Genomic DNA, 20,676 nt, shown 5'->3' with positions numbered 1-20,676 from the left:
ATTATTATTATTATTTATTTATTAAATCGATTTATAGGCCACCCAATCCCGGAGGACTCCTTGCCCCAACAATGTGTTTTACGCCAGAGTGTGGGAAATCTGACTAAAAAAGAAAAAAAGGAGTTTCCATCAGCACTTCCCTCTGACTTCTTTCATTTTAAAAAAAATATTAGAAAAGCTACGAAAGGTTCACAAAAATCCTGATCTCAGCTTCAGGAAAATGTGTTAACTGTTTTGGTTTGACAACTATTTTTAATATTATTTGCATTCCACACAACAGCTGTGAAGTATTCCTATACCATTTATTTTCATTTGACAATCAAATTTATAATACCAGTGGTGCAGTGGTGGGTTTCAAAATTTTTTAGAACCTCTTCTGTAGGTGTGGCCTGCTTTGTGGGAGTGGCTTGCCGACCATGTGTCTGGGTGGGAGTGGCTTGCCAGCCATGTGACTGGGTGGGAGTGGCTTGCCAGCTATGTGACTGAGTGGGAGTGGCTTGGCAGTCATGTGACTGGGTGGGCGTGGCCAACTTGTAAAATGTGGTGAAACTCACTTAACAACGCTCTTGCTTAGCAATCAAAATGTTGGCTCAGGAACTTTGGCATTGAAGTGTGCAAGTCTTAAAGCTGTCAAGTTACAAGACCCTTGCACCCCCAACCCTTTAGAAAAAAACCCGCAGGGGTGTTCAAACTTGACAGCTTTAAGACTTGTGGACTTCAACTCCCAGAATTCCTCCTCCAGTCATGTTGGCTCAGGAACTCTGGCATTGAAGCATGCAAGTCTTAAAGCTGTCAAGTTACAAGACCCTTGCACCCCTAACTCTTTAAAAAAAAAAACCCGGGGTGTTGAAACTTGACAGCTTTAAGACTTGTGGACTTCAACTCCTAGAATTCCTCCTCTCACTCTTCATCTTTATGATGTGCAGACGGGCAGGGGGAGGGAGCTGGAACTGGTTCTAAATGGCACTGTACATTTGTGGAACCTCTTCTATAGAAGAGGTTAGAACTGGCAGGAACACACCCCTGCAGTGGTTTCTCTATGATGAAGTGCCTGCAGGAGCTACAAAATTATAATGGGCTTTTCTCACTGCAGATACTACCATCAGGCTGAGAACAGAAAACTCATTCTGTTCTGAATCTGTTACATATAAAACCAATAAATAGAGCTATGCTTTATATTTGTTGAAATTCTACGCGTTCAAGAGAATCCCAAACGTTCAAGAGAATCCCCAAAATGCACCTTCTCATTTGTGAAATATGAACTTTCCGCCTCTATTGAAAGAACAATGGAAAGAAAGAAATTGTGCAGCTCCTTTCGTGACTGAACTTCTGGCCTCGATAAAGCAGCACCATTAGTCACGCTAAGTACCATCGGCAGGGTTAATAAAGCGATCTTTGTATGAGGTCTTCATTAGTTGTTTTGAACAGCACATAGCATCTCTGTCTTTGAAAGTAATTTAATGAGAAGGGACCTTCAACACTTTTTAGGAGCAGTACGGGAAAAATGTATAAATTGCTTATCAAAACTCAGCAAAATGTCACTTGTTTACATTTCCCCCCAACTTTGGGTTGTCTCAATAATAAACACGATTGTTGCACTTTATCAAATGTTCAAAAAGACTTCATTTGCTTTGTGCTGCAATTGGTTGACGTGTTCTTTAAGGGAGGACTGAAGCTGAGAAATAGTGGCTTGCTTTCAGAATAGAAATGAGATTTGGACCATGGAGCCCTGGGCTCACAATGCTGCCTTAGAGGCATTAACTCTGTGCTAGCACTTACATTGCTTGCTTGTTTATGCTCATTTCTATACTTCTCTAGCAGGCATTTCAGTGTATATGGTTGTCCATCCCAAATTTATGGGTGGCTAATGACAATTGAAAGCTATACAAAAACATGAACCAATATAAAACAGCACAAATACAACAAAAACCCACAACACATAAATGGCACTACTGCAGTATCACTACACATCCAGATCCCCAAGCCTGGTGACCAAAAACCACATCTTTAAGTCCTTGCAAAAGGCTGATGGGGGTCAAGATCCATTTAATATCTGAGTGGATAACGTTCCACAAGGCAAGCATCATGACTAACAAGTCTCCCTTCTTGGGTCTCCCCCCAGATGGTGTTCCCTAATATACATGACCTGGACCACTCCTTTCCTTCAGACTTGATGGAAGAGAAAGGCATAATCAGGGAGAGGGGATTGTACAACATGCACAATTTCTATCCCCCAAAATCTACTTGTTATATTTTATGCTAAATAGTATATACCTACTGTATGCAATAGATTTTCATATTCCATTAAGCTTTGTTTTAATCTATTGTAAGCCCCAAGGCCATCGTAATGATTATGCCCATGAATGCCTAAACGTGTAGGACAACTTTTAGTCATCTGATACAGAGGTCCTTACAAGAAACTGTGAAAGCTGAAAATTGTCAAAGCAGTGAAGAAAAGAAATGATCCGGGGCTGCCCAGTTACAAAGAAGGGATTTCAATTAGGAATGTTGTGCAATTGAAAGAATGGAGAAGTCTCTGATAATCTTTTGCCTAGAAACCCAAGATGTCTTTGTATATGACATGTGGACACACAAACACACATTATTACAGTATCAGTGTACATACTTTTTGTCTTAGACAGGAAAGAGGCAGGTTAAAAGCACAGTAATTCTAAAGCATTCAGCAGAAGCTTTCCCCAAACCATCAAAACTAGAGCTACCCCAAATTGTTCACAAGACATTCTGAACTCCACTCTTAAAAAAAGTAATGTTTCCTGAATTTACCCTGAAAATATATAAATATACTATTTCTTAGAGACAATCACCCTCACAATAACTCTAAATGACATCTTACAGTGGCAAAAGATGCAAAATGATAGTCGGACTTACAACACAGTTGTAGCTGCCTCCTTTAGCAGCCATGAATACGACACCTTTTTAGGTGATTTTTTTAAAAACAACAACAAATAAATCTGGAAATGAAAGCCGGCAAAAAGAAATAATGCCTTTTACAAGAGGAAGGCAGGTCTTATGCATTTTAACAAGGGTTTTGAAGATGAGTGTATATTCAAAGTATTTGGGATTTTGTGCACTGCACCCATCAACATTGCAGATATTTGTGTGAATAGAAAGATTCTTCCTTTTTCTAAGGTTCTGTGCGCAGCATATCAAGCGCTACCCTTTCTGTGCTCAACAGCCATAAGGTGCTAGTTAAGACAAGAGAAAGCTGCATTTTATCAGCGCTCCCCCAGCAAGATGAGTACCGTGTAGCTGCCATGATTGAAAGACCTGGGGGAAAGTAATCACTGTTCTTCTAAGTAAAGAGTAACAAGTACACCATCATTTTACAAATGAGATACCTGGGCAAGCACAAAAGTGGCTTGCCACAGATCTTTCATAGGGAACCATAATTCAACCAAACTGATCTCCATTGGGATTCTAGCTATTTTTCATATGGGGAACCTTTGCAGCAGTTTTTTTACTGAAGGCAGAGTATGCAGTTTGCATTCTAAGCCAGGGCTGCTCTTTGGTTTCCTGATCCTCACAAAGCTACAATGAAAGAATCAACGGATTTCATGAAATTGTATCAACTGTTAAGCCACCCCAAGCAAGTTGCTAGACATAAAACTAGAAGTTTAAAATAGCTCAATTTGTTAAATGTTCACACCATGAACACAGGAAGTTTATCAAGCTCCCCTTCGGAAAGAATTGCACAATATCAAATGAGTATCAAACTGGTTAGTTCTGGAAGCAGGTAGAAAAGCCTTTGTGCTCTATTCTGTGTATCTACTTTTGAGTTCTAGTTGTCCAAGCATTGAGCAAGACAACTGGTTATATCCAGATTTGTCAATCAAATCAAATGTTCTCAGAAGGTAGTTATCTAATATTACTAATAAAAATTATGGTCATTAAATCCTGCTAAAACAATTCATTTACTCATAAGCTGCATCTCCATCCTTTTCTTATCTGGCAGACTGTGCTCCCCAAAATATATTTAATCAGGAGCAAAGCTTTTGGCACATAGGGCTGTAGAGAGATAATTCAGCCAGACAGCTTTGTACCCTCTGTATAGCCCATATACTATTAAACTGGATACTTCCACAGGATTGAAGCATAGCAGAACCACAAACCACTTGCTTGCAGGCAGAAGTTTCCAGGTTCAACTCCTGTCAACTACAGCTGAAAGGATCAGGCAGCAGGTCTTGGAGAGCATGTCTCCTTGACCCCCTGAAGGAATGAATGCATCAATCAGAGTAGGCTGTAAGGCATTGCTCAGCACAAATTGCCTTTCAGCCAAGATCTAAGGAGACGTCCCTTCTTGGTAGTGAAAATAGGGTTGCTATGGATAAAGCCCAGCAGGAGGAACACCCTTATGATACCTCTGTTAGGATATAAATATGACATATGGGAAGGCAAATAGAATGCAGACTGCTGGGTGACATAGTATAATAAAGGACAAGCCATTCACACATACCATTTGGAACCTTCATAAACAAAGACATTCAAAGGACCACAGCCCACTCATGGGCATTTCTCAGAAATTCTCTTCTTTCAAAGAATTTGTAAAGAAAACTCATCAAATTAAATTAGAACTAGTCATACACACATACACAAGGTAGGTGGGTGGGTGGGTGGATGGATGGATGGATGGATGGATGGATGGATGGAAAAATTGTCATCTTAACAATACTATATGTCTTAAACTCCCAAAACATTTGGATTGGATCCACACAACATGCTAGGTTAAAATGTGGTTAGAGAGTTAGTGGCATAATATATTATGCATATCTAACCATTATGGATAGATGATGGATAACTATGCTATAATTTGATTCATTCAATAAACCAATGTTCAGCCATGGATCACAATGCTGAGAGAGCACATCCCTTATATGATACAACTGGGGAAGATATTAAGTTCATATGCCACCCAACTTACTGTCAAGGGAGACAATATTTTAAACTACAGTTAAAATGTTAACATGTTTTTTTAATCATTCTGAATCATGTTTGACTAAATATATGAAAATCCATATCAAGTAGAGGGCATGTATATGGCTGTATTTTACATGCATTCTCAAAAACCCAAACGAAGGCATAAATGTTTTAGATTGGATGTTGCACTTTTCAGTTCCCAAGGCTGCTGAAACTTTCATTCAGATCCACTTGCATTCTTTGAATTCAAAAGTGTTATAACACCTCTCTCCATTGAGAAATGCACATAATAATCAAGGAACTCAACTGCTATACAGAGAGTTTTCAAAGTACTTGTATTACTCAGGTCCCGCAAAGGAGCTGCTGTATGCTGCATCCTCAAGATAGAATGAAGATACAGATCTAAAGGGACACAGATTTCTTCGTGAAGTAGTTCCTTGATAATCACTACTACTCAGTTAAGCTTCAAGAACAGGTCTCTTATTGAAAGCTGGAAGATTTCATCTCTTTCACAATTGTATCTAGGAGAAGGTATTCCCTTGCCTTTGTCTCCATTATTTCATTAAACAAAATTCCAAAAGTACATTTGCATTGTACATCCATAGTTGCTAATGACTGTCAACAGGCATAGTTTCTCTCTCTCTCTCTCTCTCTCTCTCTCTCTCTCCCCCCCCCCGCCCTCCGGCTCTCTCTCCAGGATCACCTTTGCATGTGCTTAGGCAACAAGATTTGGTCTGTAGCACATGTACTACTACAATGTCCTCCTTTTTTCATACCTTATGCCTTAATCTCAGTAAATCGTTTCTCTTTCTATCTGTTACAATCAAAATTTCTAAGATGGCTGTAAAATTCTTAGCAATAGCTTGGGCCATTAGAAATGGGGGGGGGGAGCACGTTGGCTCTCTATCCAGCTAAGCTTTGATATTTTTTTTTTGCTCTTCTGTTGTATTCATTTTTTATGTTTAGTGACTGCTTTTTGCCAAGCTTTTCCACCAATCTTTGTATGAAACATTGACATCCTCCACAATTTAATTATTTGTTTAGTTTTTCATTCATCATATTTATTTAGCCACCTGTGACACAAAATATGGGCAGCACACAATAAAAAATTTAAAACTATCAACAATTAAGAATAGATTACAATTTAAAAAAGGCAAGGAGAGAGCAACAGATATGACCAACTGTGGAGCCATGTCAACAAGTCCAATTCCTTGGAAGCCTGAGCCAAATCTTGAGAAACTTATGAAATGTTAGCAAGGATGGAGCCAGCTTGACTTGGAAGGGATGATGTTTCCTAATGCAAGTGCCATAGTAGAAAAAGTCCATTTTTGGGATCCCAACAGATACAGTTTTTAAGCAGACAAGACCCACAACATACCACTTCTACTGGATCTATGGGACAATGTATAAGAAGTAGTTATATTTCATTAGTCCTTAATGAAGAAGTCATTATAGAAGAAGAGGCAGCCAGAGGTGGTATTCTGCAGGTTCTGACCGGTTCGCCTGAACCGGTAGCGGAAATCGCAAGTGGGCCCATTCACCTGCCCTGGCTTTACGGCATCCCATTTAGGCCCTTTTCTAAGGAAAAGTGCATGCGCAGAAGGTGTGCGTGCGCTCACATTTATGAACTGGTAGGGAAGGTAAGTTAATACCATCCCTGGAGGCAGATGTCAGATGACCCAGACCTATGGCATGAAGGGCTTTAAAACTCAAAACCAACATTTAGAATTGGATCTGAAAGCAGACTGGCAACCACTACAGCTCACGGAACAGAGGTGTAATATCTCCTATTCTAGGGGCACACATAATTGCTTGCACAGCTGCATTCTGAATTAGTGGAAGCTTCCAGATACTCTTCAAGGGCAGCCCCATGTAGACAGTATTACAGTATTCCAACTGGGAGGTGACCAGGGCATGAATGACTATGGACAAAGTTTCTTGATCATTCCTGAACATTCTTTATTCTGCTGAAGTCTAGCATTCCTGCATTGTGCTGGCTTTTGCTGCACATTACATGCTGCTGTTTTTATGTTTTACCGCTCTCTAATTACTGCATAATTTCACTGATTTTTATTCTTTTGGTCTATGGCTATATATCGAAGGCATACATATATTCATACACGGGATTCTTTTCAAGCCTTTTCCTCTGAATTCATTATTTTTAGAACACTGTGTATTCCCCCATAATGAATTCCACTTGAGAGCCTATTATTCCTAGGATTCTCTTCTGTTCAACTAAATCCATGTTTTAATAGTGGCTTTTCATCCTGCGAAGTTCTTTGGTATAATCAAATAGTTTGAGAAAGTCCTCACTTAGAAAGGCCAAAACAGGCTTTTCTCTGAAGGAGGCAAGTGACCGATGGATCTGATAATTCTAGAGGAAACCAATTGGAACAAGAATCAGTTTTCTCCCCTATCTATTCTCCCCAGGATGTTATGGCACATGGTCTTCTGGCTACCACCACCCAATTCCTTCAAAACATGGTCTTGATCTGTTTCTTCTATTCTTTATTTTCTGGAATTATTATTATTATTTTTTCATTCAACAATCTCTTGCCTCTCTTTGTTGGCACCATTATGTTCAATCCACCCTTTTCTCTCTCCTTCCTTCATATATTTTTGTTATTCACACCTTAGTAGGCATTCTCCTTCTTCCACTTCTTTCCCCCAGGAGCTTAGATAAAGATCACACTGACACCAGAGCATCCTGACCAGCTCAAGCACATCTTTCTTGCCCTTTTAGCTAGCAGCATCCATAATCATTTCATATGCCAGGGCTGCCTCTCAGAGTCATGCTGGCTTGAATACCTTGGTGGGGAAAAAATAATGCAATTGGGTAAAGCACCTATTTTACCATAGTTTGCTAGTACAATCATCAGTTGGGTGCAACTGTTGCAAAAACTGAGTTTAGCACAGCAAGTCTTAATATTTCTATATCTCCATTGTAGAACTTACTTATAGCACAGTATCTAGAAATAAGCTGAGCTTTTCAGCTGAGGTCGGCAAATTTAGATCCAGATTTGGAATTTTTGGATCTCAAATCCCTCAACAGATGTGAAACTAGAGGCATAAAACTAAAGCAACAATGTGAACAGATTGGCAGATTACAAAGAGTTTAAACTCTACTTTCCTATTCATATCCCATAGCTAGGCTTGCAATCCAGATTCTATACATTGCTGTCAACTTTTGTCACTCACAAGATAGCTCAATTGAGAGACAGTATATCAGATTTCCCAATTAAAAGGATAATTTTACACACTTTCATTTCTTTCTTTATTTCTAGAATGATTTGGGGTTTGGAATTTAAGAATTAAGTTACAAACAGTCAAACAGCCTCAAGACCCATATTAGACCACACAATTCCTAAATCTGGACATTGTTAGCCCTTTAATACAAAATGTAGAGATAAAATACGAGTTAGGAAGAGATGAGTGTAGCATTTGGAAATGTTGGCAGTGCATAAGAGATAAGGAACTATTAGAACTAAGCATTCTATCTCAAAGGTAGTAAAAACTGTATAATAGTGATGATTGTTTTTTCTCTGTGGATTAACACACAAACATTGATTCACAAAAATAAAAACCCTAAGAGCTCAGTGCAAAATATGTTCAGTTTAAGCAACCTTATTTGTAATATTCACAGAATTCATCTGGAATAGTCAATATATTCTTAAATATGATAGATAGATTATCTATCTATAGATAGGATAGATAGATAGATAGATAGATAGATAGATAGATAGATAGATAGATAGATAGATAGATAGATAGATAGATAGAAAATCATTTTCATGGGAACATAACATTGATGAAAAAGAGGAAAGCACAGAATAAGTTACTTTCTCTGCACTTGCATTGAACAATTTTATTCTTTAAAGAAATATTCCAATACATAAAGAAATACTTATTGAAGGTTCCAGTAGCAACATTTCCTGCCAATTCATTTTACTGAATTTCACAAAAAAAATTCTATCAACTAAATTTACAAGACATGAAAATTCTTGCATAAAACTGAGTAATTGGTCTAACTCACAGGTAATCTCTAGGGAACAAACAGGCAGATAGAATTGACATGTATATCAAAAGTGCTTTTTTAACAATATACAGTGGACATGGAAACACTTATTCATTTGCCCCAATCAGATTAGACCAACAAGTTAAGAAGATGTTAAATTTCCAAACTTAACACAATCTTGTAGTATCTTAAGAGATAGTTATATTATAACATGAAGTTTATTTTGTGAGCTAAGCTGTCCCTTGGTTGTATGAAGCATTATCCCTCAATCAATAGAGTAGATAGCTCAATTTGCTGTAATTTGCTGCAATTTGCTGTCCAGTTGTATTGGACACACATGGAAGAATCAGGTGGATGATGCTATAAGGATCCAAAGAACCGCAAAGGTATTCTATAAAGTGGGGTCTTAGTCCATAAACATTTATATCATACTGTTTATGACTCCACCCACAAAATGTGCTGATTTTGCCACAAAAGCCTCCTCACAGACAGCTCTTGGAAATAAGCTGCTGTCTCAAATTGTTGAGCTGTTTGGATTAAGATCACTTAAACCAGAAGTCCAACTTCCATACTGCAGATGTGAAACTCAAAACTGGGGAAAAATGGGGGAGCTGCTAAAATTATTTTTCTCCATAGACAAAAAGTGAGCTAAGTTGTGGTTTACTGTCATCAACCCACTTTAATAACTTTATTAATAATAATGTTATAATCTCCTCAGCCATCTGTGATTTTTCCCCCCTAAGGATAAAAGAAAAGGAAGAAATCAGGGTGGGAATAAATGCACCATGTGTACTGATGGCAAAACAGAGGTTGCAGCGAAGTTAAAATGGGGAGCTAGATATACATACTGGATTTCCTGCTAGGGTACCTTTCATCTGTGAATAACCTTAGGATACTGACAGTTTTCTATTGCATTAAAATAATTAATATGATTCATTACATTAGACTGTAAGATCACCAACACCCTCAAGCGCATACTAGAGTTAGTGATCCGCCTATATTTAGCATGCTGTTTTACTATGTAAAAATGCATTAAGAAAGAAGGAGACCTCGCTCCTTTCATTGAAAAATCATGTAGAGTTGACAAGATAAATACAAATTGTACACAGCTGCAAACAAAACCTCTGTAATTCATGAAAGATGCAGAAGAGACTTTTAAAGAAACACTCAGTGCAAAAGCCCATAGTTTCCAAGGTTACAAAGTCAAATTAATTACATGCAAGAAAACACAAACACACACACACACACACACACACACACAAACCAAGCATGAAAGCCACAGCATAAAATTCAAGGAAAAAAATGTTCAAAGATTTCTGTCCAAATTGATATCCACACCTTTCTTTGTGTATGATCCCTGTGTAAATCGGGTAAGTTGAAAGGATCAAGTTTCCTTAAAATAAAATTGAAAAGGAACAGGAGGTCAAGGAATACAGTCAGTCTTACTCACCAAAACCAGACTGCAAATCCTTTTTCAGTCCACAAAGCATGTCTGCTATTATCTATCAAAGCATTCAGCTAAACAGCGAAAGGCGAAAGGCGCTCTTCTCTTCCTTGGCTGGCACGGGAATCACGTTACAGCAGTCTTACTCCCAGGCCGTTTCTCTCGCTCACAAGGAAACAGGGCTACACAGCACAAAAGATACACTCCTCCACTTAAAGAAAACAAAGTCCTCCACTGCTTTGACACCCAGCAAACACAACACCCCCACTGAAAAGCAACCACCACCTCAACATCAGGCTCCGACCACTCAGAAGATTCAACGTCAAAAGGAATTCGGAACCCGGGTAAGGTGTGAAAGTCTCTCCCAACGCTCGTCAAGGGAAAGCATCACAGGGTCCGTTAAAGTGGTTTCCATGAGGGAGAGAGCCAAGGGAAAAGTTCTACGCGGAGGCATTAAAAAAAGGAGGAGCCGGTTGGAGAAGGAGCAGCAGGAACCAAGCCACCCATGGGTCCCCTTGCTGGCATCGCAAAGGGAAGGAGATCCTTCACAGCATGCTGTGATCCAACTCGGGCCACGCTGGAAGAGTGCAGTCATCCTCCCACATGGGTGGTACGTTCATCTTTCAGATGGAGCCTTTTGTTTCTGTCACCCAGGAAATCCATAAAAATCACAAGAAGCTAGACTGAATGGCCTTGGCTGACAGCCATACAACTGAAGGTTCCTTTTTTGGGCTGCAACTGGCGGCACGAGTTGGAAGACTTAAAGGTTCCCCCCCCCACCCCCAGATGCTTCCAAGTTCCAGGCGGCAACATTTCAGCGTGCAAGAGAAGGCAGCTGTTAAGAGCTGCAGCCCAGCTCAAGACTCTTGGTTTCCCCCACCCCTTTTATCAAACTGGCTGTATGGCTGCCAGCCCCTTTCAAGGCAATATCAAAGCTGCTGTTTAAGCGCTACGCTTCTTTCTGTAACCCGGAGGAAAAGCACAGGAGCTGGAAACTGGCTAGTAACTTAATTTAATCCTCCTTTGTACCGTACTCTGTCTTCTCTCTTTTATGTCTTTTAAAAAAAAGGTGCTTTAAATTATTTTTGCTTTTCAACTCTTGCATGGCAAAAGAACTAGAAACTGTGTAGATTCTAAAAAATAGTACAGAAGAGACCTGGATGGGATTTTAGAGGTCTTCTAGTCCAACCCCCTGCTCAAGCAGGAGACTGTGACTGTGAGTAAGTGACAGTCCAGTCTCTTCTTAAAGATCTCCAGTGATGAAACACCCACAACTTCTGAAGGCAAGCTGTTCCACTTGGTAATTGTTCTCATTGTTAGGAAGTTTAATTTAATTCCAGGTTGCTTCTCTCCTTGATTAGTTTCCATCCATTGTGTCTTGTCCTACCCTATGCTGCTTTGGAAAATAATTTGACCCCCTCCTCTTTGTGGCAGCCCTTCAAATACTAGAGGAACAAACAAAATAGAGAAGGGACACTAACAGTGTTTTTTACTTGTAAGAGAGTATAATTTTTTCCATTTCCCACCATCCAGTCAGAGCTGAAAAAGCTTCCTGGATGAGAAGTGAAACATCTTCAAAGAAAAAGTCCAGTTGCCTCTTGAAAAAGTACCTTTAGGACAACCATGATCTGGATGAGTGAGAATCTCCATAGATATTCTCAAAGAGTTCCATCTAAACATGGAAGGCAAATCCTTTATTCCCTAAAGCTTTCAACCAAAGTAGGAACTGAGAACATTATCTACAGATAATTCTCGTATTACAAGCATTCATTTAGTGACCATTTGAAGTTAGAACAGGTCTAAAAAAAGTGACTTATGGCCGTTTGTCACACTTACGACTATTGAAACATCCCCATAGTCACATGATCAAAATTCAGATGCTAGGCAAGATTTATGATGGTGGGAGTGTCCCAGGATCATGTGATCACCTTTTGTGACCTTCTGACAAGCAAAGTTAACGGGGAAGCCAGGCTCACTTGACAATCATGTGACTTACAACAATTGCAGTGATTCACCTAACTGTGGCAAGAAAGGTCATAAAATGGGGCAAAACTCACTTAACAACTGTCTTACTTAGCAATGGGAATTTTGGGCTAAATTGTGGTCGTAAATCAAGGAATACCTGTCTCATGTTACCAAAAAAAGCCCCACCTGTTAATCAGGTTGCTTAATTACCTAATCCAGGGGTATCAAACTGGATTTCTTTGAGAGCCGGATCAGCATTGTAGTTCTCCGCATGAGGCCCCCCGCACCCCATTTTTGGCCTGTATGGCCTTCTGCAGCATTCTGCTGGCCAAAACGGGGTGCAGGGTGCACACAAGGGCCTGCCGTGCCCCATTTTGGCTGGAAGAGTGTTGCCGGAGGTTGTCCAGGCTGAAAATGGGATTTGGGAGCCGTGTGCGTCCCCCATGTGCCCTGCTTTGGCTGCCAGAGGATCCAGGCCACAGGACTTGAGTTTGACACTGCTGATCTAATCTTTTCATGGTGGCAACCTCCAGACCTATGGATCCGGTCAACAGTTTTATTACCGGTTTGCATGTGCTAGCAACAACTCTGTACAATTCTATTTGTAGAGGGGGGAAAAGTGAAATATCTTGAGTTCAAACCTAACTCTTAATGACTGCTTGCTATTTCTCCCCCTTTTTTTTACTTCCCAGTTTAACCTACTGCTCAGAGAGTTCTAAACTATTTTCTCTGAAATGTTGCTATTTTCTCCGGACAAAAGCTATAAACTTTCTGAACTTTCTTAACAGTCCATTGTGTCTAACTTCCAAAACCTAGCAGTGATGTGCAAGCAGAACACAATCAGAGTGTTCCTCAGAGCCTACCGCTGAAAAAAAATGTGTCAATTGTCAACTACTTTTAGATTTTTCTTCTAGAAATCTGGACTGGAAACAATTAATCCACTGTTAATAAGAACACATTTCTCAGAGATCTGATAAGTAACAGAACGAAGATTAAAGTTACAACAGAAGAATGCCAGCAAGTACTCTCTTCTCTCAATGAAACGAGACTTTATACTCACATGTATACATTGCGGAGGTGGTATTCTGCCAGTTCGACCCAATTCAGGCAAACCTGTAGTGGCGGCAGGAGGCTCCACCCACCCACCCACACATCATCACCAATGCTCTGCGGATGCACAGAAACGCCACACTCGAGCAAAGCAAGCATGCAAGTGTGCACTCCTGGTAGCAAAGATAAGAGGATTTCATGCATGATACATTGGTTTGTTTTTGGGGGGTGGGGGTGGGGCTCTTTAATGTAAAGAGGAGGAAGATACTCTCTTTTGTGGAAGCAGGCAGTCTACATCTGCTGATTCATTAGGTGTTAGACTTCTTCTCAATGTGGGAAGTTACTCAAGACCACCAGCAAATACTGCTTTACTCTTCTTTGCATGCCCACCATTTCAGAGGCATTCCTTTCCCCTGTGGTTTTTACATTGATCTGCAAATGTGCTTGTTTCATTTCATTTTATTTACAAACCCAGAGCAATAAAGGTATCTTCACTCTTGGTCAAGGATTTTGTCAATGGGAGGATGAAAAAAAATTGTAATCATCTAATGACCCAACCTTGTTCTCTCCTAATACTTGTTTTCATAGCGTGGGGGGGGGGGGGGCAGGGAATGTCTGACGAATAGGCATTGTGCCTAAGCTAAAAGAGAGAAGAGAGAATCAGAAATGAGGTGGGATTTTCCTCAACAAGAAACCACTTAGCTTCCAGGATTTCCTTTGGAGCAGGAACCATGGCTAATTGGGTGGGCTTCCCAAGCAGAGATGTCCACAGAGGCCATCAATAATGTCAAAATGGTGGGTATTATTGGATGATCAAATGTGGTAACTGATGCATCCCGCATGCTAATGAATTGGATGCAAACTGCTAATAAATGAGGAAGAATTCTTAAGCTGAGGGTGGTTTTGTTGAATGATTAAGAAATACAAAGTTGCATAATATTTTAGACAACCAACACACTGCACACCTAAAGCATTATTGAATGAATGATTTAGAAAGAGAAGTTAAATGGAAAACAAAGCAGCATCAGAACTTGCCCTGTCATAAAAGACCTCTTATGTTAATAATTGGGGGGGGGGAATGTCCTATTGATCTGGACACACATATGAGGCAGATCAACAGTAGTTAAAGGGCACCTTCTTTTCCCACATCATAAATTGGTAATTTATAGTAGTCATTCATTGTATCAGACAATACATGTAATGGATGTCACTTAGGGACTGCCTGACATTGCATCACCCGATAGCAAACATCCTACATTGATCCATTTATAAATTGAGTCTTCATGCTATACCCCCCAAAAAACTTTGGGGTACAGCATGCTTTCTTTTATCTGCTTGCAGTGAGGTTGTATAGTTGAAGCCTACACAGCTTAACATTGTCAAGTTTAAAAAACAGTGGCTTAAAAAACAGTCAACATTAAATTTAGAATTGGAATACTTATTTGGTAACAGTTCCATCTTTTGATAGACTCAGTTGCTCAGGTTCAATTGCTGTGAGAAGACAGTCACAAATAGCATCCATGCAGGCATTCACTCACCACCTCAAATTATTCTGTAATTTGCTCAGCAGAAGCTTTTTCATAGACTAAATTAGCCACAAAAGTTGATGTTGCAATAATAATTCCTCTAATCGGCATGCCATTTTCTAAGCAGACATTTTGCAGGAGAAAATCAAATTAACAGCGTTATTACTGAATTCCTTGTTCCAGCTTGTTCACTTTTCACTTTTTCAGTTTTCCATTTAGCCCACAATTTTCAAGAAGATATACAACCAAGTCCGACTCCTTCATAGCTTCACAGCTATGAAGGGGCTAACAAGGTGTTGCTAAATGTGGTGATCAATTTGCCAATGAATCTGTGTAAGCCCTTTGGAAAAACACTTCCTTTCATTTATCCCTTATTATTTAGTGTTTCAGAAGAATCTAATGCTATGGGTCAGGCAGTCCTTCCTCCTACACCTCCCATCTGCTGCAAAATGTTGTACATCCCTGTTCTGTATCCCTGCTCTCAGCATTGCAACTTTGCCTCATAAGAGAATTACTTCCAGCATCAATATTTGGTTCATCTCTCTCTTCCCCCCCCCCCGCCCATTTTCATCTATTCTACAATATTATTTTCAACATAGCAGTGACCAAAACTGATTGTTGTGGTCAGGTCGCAATTACAACATAGATGTATATCAATCTCCCAGCTTATCATCTTTTTCAGAACAGCTGTACATTGAGTTCATATTTTCAATGATCTCGCTTCCACCGATCTAAGATTCCTATATAGCTCCTGCCAGCTCAGATTCCATCAATGTATTTATGAAGCAGCCCACATTGCATTTGTTTCCAGTGAAATTGCAGCTTGACATTTTTATGCTCTTAGCCCCAGTTTGGAGAGAGTCTTCTGTGAGAATATCCTTAAAATATCTTACAGTTATAAAGATCAATGGGAAAAGAGTAGAGATAAACAGTGTGTAATATATTATACTTTTGACCATGTCTTTTATAACTGCCCCCATGTTTCAAATTATAAAGGGACATTTACAGGAGAAATAAGATACTTTACTGTATGCCATATTTATTTATATGTTCTGTTACTCAGCAGAAGACCCCAAAAGAAGACAGCTGTGCTACACCTGTTTTAATTTTATTTATTTATCAAATTTAAAAACCACCCATCTCCCTCATGGAGGGATTCTTTCATTGCCTAGCAAATAGCACTTACTGCAAAATTTGTTCTTTGTATAGTATAAAAGGTAAAGGTCCCTCTTGCACATATGTGCTAGTCATTCCCAACTCTAGGTGGTGGTGCTCATCTCTGTTTCGAAGCAGAAGAGCCAGCGCTGTCCAAAGACATCGTCGTGGTCATGTGGCCAGCATGACTAAACGCTGAAGGTGCACGGAACGCTGTTACCTTCCCACCAAAGGTGGTCCCTATTTTTCTACTTGCAATTATAACATATTTGGAACTGCTAGGTTGGCAGAATAGTATATATGTACCATATTAAATGAGAGAGAGAGAGAGAGAGAACTTTACCATCTATATAGTACATCAAACTCAAGCATCAGATGTAGCAGAATTACAAAAATCCATTCCACATTTTTTGGTGTATATGTGTGCCTTCAAGTCAATTTTGACTTTGGCAACCGCCTGGACTAGTCCCTGGACTTTTCTTGGCAAAATATTTGGAAGCATTTTGGCATTATTTGGTTTCTAAGGCCAAGAGTCACTTGCCTGAAGTCACCCAGCTGGTTGTGCAATGGCCAAGACATCAGGTTAGAAACCGGGAGACTGTGAGTTCTATTAATATCATAATTCATTTTTCTACTCATCTATCCAGATGGTTTCTCTGTAGGTAGGATTCTATTTTTCCCAGTATTAAATAGTCTTGACAGATGTGTTTCCACCAGCTTTCCTATTTAAAAACCTGCCCATTTCTGTCTACTACATCTAGTCTAATGGTTTTGCTGCTATCTCTAGATGAATAATAATTTAGCTGCCATTTGGTCCCACCATGTCATAAATCTTAAAGTAGAGGAAAAAAATGAGAAGCACAGAGTAATTCCATCACATGTTATTGTATTACTATGGCTGCAAATAGATGTCTATGTATACCTATGTGCTTAATTACATCCTCTCATCCACCTTTGGCTTAAAGTAACACCATACTTTGCAAACCATGTATCTAGAAGATTAAAAAATAAGCCAGAATGCCACACAGGATAGGACTTTGATTAATTGGAGGTCAAAAGGCCTCCAAACTAACCCCTTTATCTGATCTCATTCTTTTTGAAAGTCCAGGGTTATACACATCCCATAGGCAGTTTCCCTAATCAGGCTGGAAGGCATGCTGAGATAACAGGCTAATATTCAGAATGAAACAATGCATAGAACAAGCAGATTAGGTTTTTTTTTAAGAGATAGGTGCAAAGCCAGCTGGGTGACCTTGGGCCAGTCTTTCTCTTTCTAGGAAGCAGGCAATGGCAAACCACTTCTAAAAACTTGCCAGGAAAGCTTCGAAGACTTGCCCAGGGAGTCTCCAAGAGTCTAGATTGACTCAAAGGCAGCAAAACTAGCTAAATAAATAAATTGTGAGACACTTAAATATCAGAGTATTTCTTAAACCCTGGGAGAATCCATATTGTCATTATGGCATGGGGAAAACTTTCTCCTTTTTCAATTTTCTTCAAAAGAACAGGAGGAAGAGAAAAAAAATGAAGAAAGAAGTAAAAGGCAAAGGAGGAGTTCCTTCAGGTTTTACTCCATTTCTTGTAGTCATCTTTAGGGAGCTGTACTCATCCCCATTTCTTTAAACCATTAAGCCACACTATCCAAAGATGTTTCCATGGCCATGTGGCCAGCATGACATCATGCCACAGCACAAAACATACAGCGAAATACCAGAGGCTGTTACCTTCCAACTGAAGTGGTACCTATTTATCTACTCGCATTTACATGCTTTCAAACTGTTAAGATTGGCAGGAGGCTGAGGCAAATGACAGGAACTCATACCATCATGCAGTGGTAGGACTCAAACTGCGGAAGTATAGACCTTCTCCGGCATCTTTTAAGCCACTGCATTTCTAATGAAGAATAAAAAGGACACCTTTTAACATATGAGGAGAAGGAATGCCTTTCCCATTTGGTTTTGACATATTCGTTCAGAAAATTTCTACAGTACTGCAATCCAGTAAAGACTCCCAATTTTTCTCTAATACCAGAAGATGGGTAAGCAATATAAAGGTATTCTCAGTGTGTGCAACCTAAATACCTGGGACAGACATCTAGCAGACAGAGAATTTAGTTATGAGAAGGAATTAACTATGAAAAGTTGAGAAGGAATGGATATTGTTTTCTTTAGCTATTTCCTGTTACTTTGTCTCTCTGTCTCCCTTCCCCTCTCTCTCATATATTTGCACAACCTTTTCCCCCACCATTCAGCTTGTTCTCCCCCCCCCCCATCTCCTCAGATCAGAGACTATTTTAGAAAGATGCAATGCCAAGAAATAGGCAAGGAAATAAAGCATGAATAAAGTGCATTGTTGTAATGTTTTGTCTGATAAACAGCTTGGAGAACCTTGGAAGACTACAAAGTTACTTTGAACTCAATGCACTTCGTGGCCAATATGATTACCTTTAAGTTTACTGTGTTGTTTCCTTTATTATCTTGCAGGAGAGTTCAGTTGCAAAATCTGGATTGTAGAAGGCTAGTTCCCATTCTACAAATCCTCAGGCCTTTAGTAAAGCCTGTGATTCATGACATGAAGATGTCAGTGCATGTTCAACTAACAATCTAATCTACATTTAATCAGCACTGTCATCGTAAATGTGGTGGAAAGGGATAGAAATGAGCATTTCATTCCCAGTGCAGTAAGGCTTCCTAGCCTTCTTCTCTCTTGATTTTTTTTTTTTAAGAATCTGCAAATGCAAAATCTGACTAGGTTTGCTACTGAAAGTTGCATGTAACTAATTATAATGAGAAACAACTTCCATGGGGAGAATTAAATCACAAAACTATGTATTAAAGGCTGAAAGCAGAGTTACTGGACATTTTTATAAGGATGGAGGTACACGCATGTGTCAGAGGTAGGTTGCTCCCAGTTTGGCCGAATGGGTACTAGCGGCAGCAAGAGGCTCCGCCCATCTGCCCGGACATTTCTGCACATGCGCAGAAGCATCATGCATACACGCATGCCTGAGCGAACCGGTAGTAAAAAAAATTGGAAACCCACCACTGGCACATGTGCATGCACATGCACACACCCAGGTAAGATGCATAAATAGTAAGGACAGCAACTGCTATTCAAATTTATGCACTGGTTAAACTGTTGGAATAGGATAGATCTGGGTTCAAGTTCATCCTCAGCTACAGAAAATCACCGGATGATTTTGGGAGAGCTATTTTCCTTAGTTCCAACCTCCCTTGTAGGGTTAATGAAATGGCAACAAAAATGGAGATCCAATGAAAGTCACCTTAAGCTCCTAAAGAAAATAGCAAAAGCACTTAGACTTATATAATGCTTTACAGCCCTCTCTAAGCAGTTTACAGAGTCAGCATATTTCCCCCAACAATCTGGGTCTTCATTTTACCCACTTTGGAAGGATGGAAGGCCGGGTCAACCTTGAGCCAGTGATAATAATCTAATCAAGCAAGCAATCCATTTTTATAATATGGAAAATAATAATCCCATATAATTTAACAATCAATGAGCGTAAGTGGTGCTGAATTACCACCAGTTTATCAAATACTTAGGAGCCGAGAGCTTGGCAGCACAAAGAAATGAGAGTCAATCACCAGCCGTCAGTACACCAACCAGCCAATAGGAAAGCACCACATAAACACGACACCCAGAGCAGTCCAAAGCACGTATTTCAGTAGAGAGAAATTCCCTGAAGATGTGCTCCAGCATGAGTCCAAAAGCTTGGAAGAGTAAATCTCTGGTCCTGATGACTGATCCAAGTTCAATCTTACAATGAGCGTCATCATTTTTAGTCCACTTTTAGCACTGGGAAACTCTATGATTGTAATAAATAAATAAATATTTTCCATCATACAATCTTTCACAGATTAGTCCATTGTAGGAAGGGATAATACAGTTTTATAGACCCTGTATACAGAAGGCTCAGGACAGGTTTTTCAAGGAAGATCAGCCTTTAATCAATTATTCTGCTTTTGTTAATTCTCTTGGCCATAGTCTCTCTGGGAGATGTAGCCAAGCCACACGGCTAGCTAACTGAGGAGGTCATCATTCTTAATAAACGTCTCATAGTTTCTTTTCAGTGAGTAACGGTGCAACAATGCATTAATGAGAAACATCATGTTAACATTAATTTGCTAATATTAAACCATGATGCTTTTGCTTCCCATCTCTCCTTTGAAAACTGGCCTGACCTGCATATGAATCAAGAGAAAATTTAATTGCCGGAGTAGTCAAGAGTTGTATTACATTTCTGCTTACTAAGACTTCATTTTTACGCTAGCACATCATGCACCTTTTCTCCAAGGTACTATACATGAACTACTTCAAATGCAAACATCTCTTCCGAGGGTTTAATTTTAATAAGCGCTGCAACAGGATACATTTCAAAAACCAATTGCCACACTTGGCAAAAGAGGAATTATAAAATTAACATGCTCTTCAATGTAAATCGTTGCAATAACCCAATCATTAGGCAGCAGCACTCTTCACACCCCAGTAGCTTGTACCATGTTCACGACACATTCACTTACAAAATGGGTATTAATAATCTCAAAAGGCTTCAGTAACCATGCAGAACA

At 39.6% G+C, this 20,676-nt stretch overlaps 1 protein-coding gene across 5 annotated transcripts in view; it reads right to left on the bottom strand.

The window, feature by feature from the left end:
- GRIP2 (glutamate receptor interacting protein 2) overlaps nt 1-20,676 on the bottom strand; it is a 273,157-nt gene that overhangs the window by 159,928 nt on the left and 92,553 nt on the right. Inside the window, exon 1 of one of the 5 annotated variants that reach the window (XM_087708948.1) lies at nt 10,401-10,984. The exons of the other annotated variants lie outside the window; for them this stretch is intronic. Coding sequence (XP_087565074.1) covers nt 10,401-10,440 — 40 coding nt within the window. The 5' untranslated portion in view covers nt 10,441-10,984. Of the gene's footprint in view, nt 1-10,400; nt 10,985-20,676 lie in introns of those variants that run through there. 5 annotated transcript variants of the gene reach the window in all.

Source organism: Thamnophis sirtalis, unplaced genomic scaffold, assembly GCF_051295495.1.
Source record: "Thamnophis sirtalis isolate CommonGarterSnake01/CBP01778 unplaced genomic scaffold, rThaSir2_p1.2 scaffold_3, whole genome shotgun sequence".
Taxonomy (NCBI): Eukaryota; Metazoa; Chordata; class Lepidosauria; order Squamata; family Natricidae; genus Thamnophis; species Thamnophis sirtalis.
This window is presented reverse-complemented; position numbering and strand designations above follow the sequence as displayed.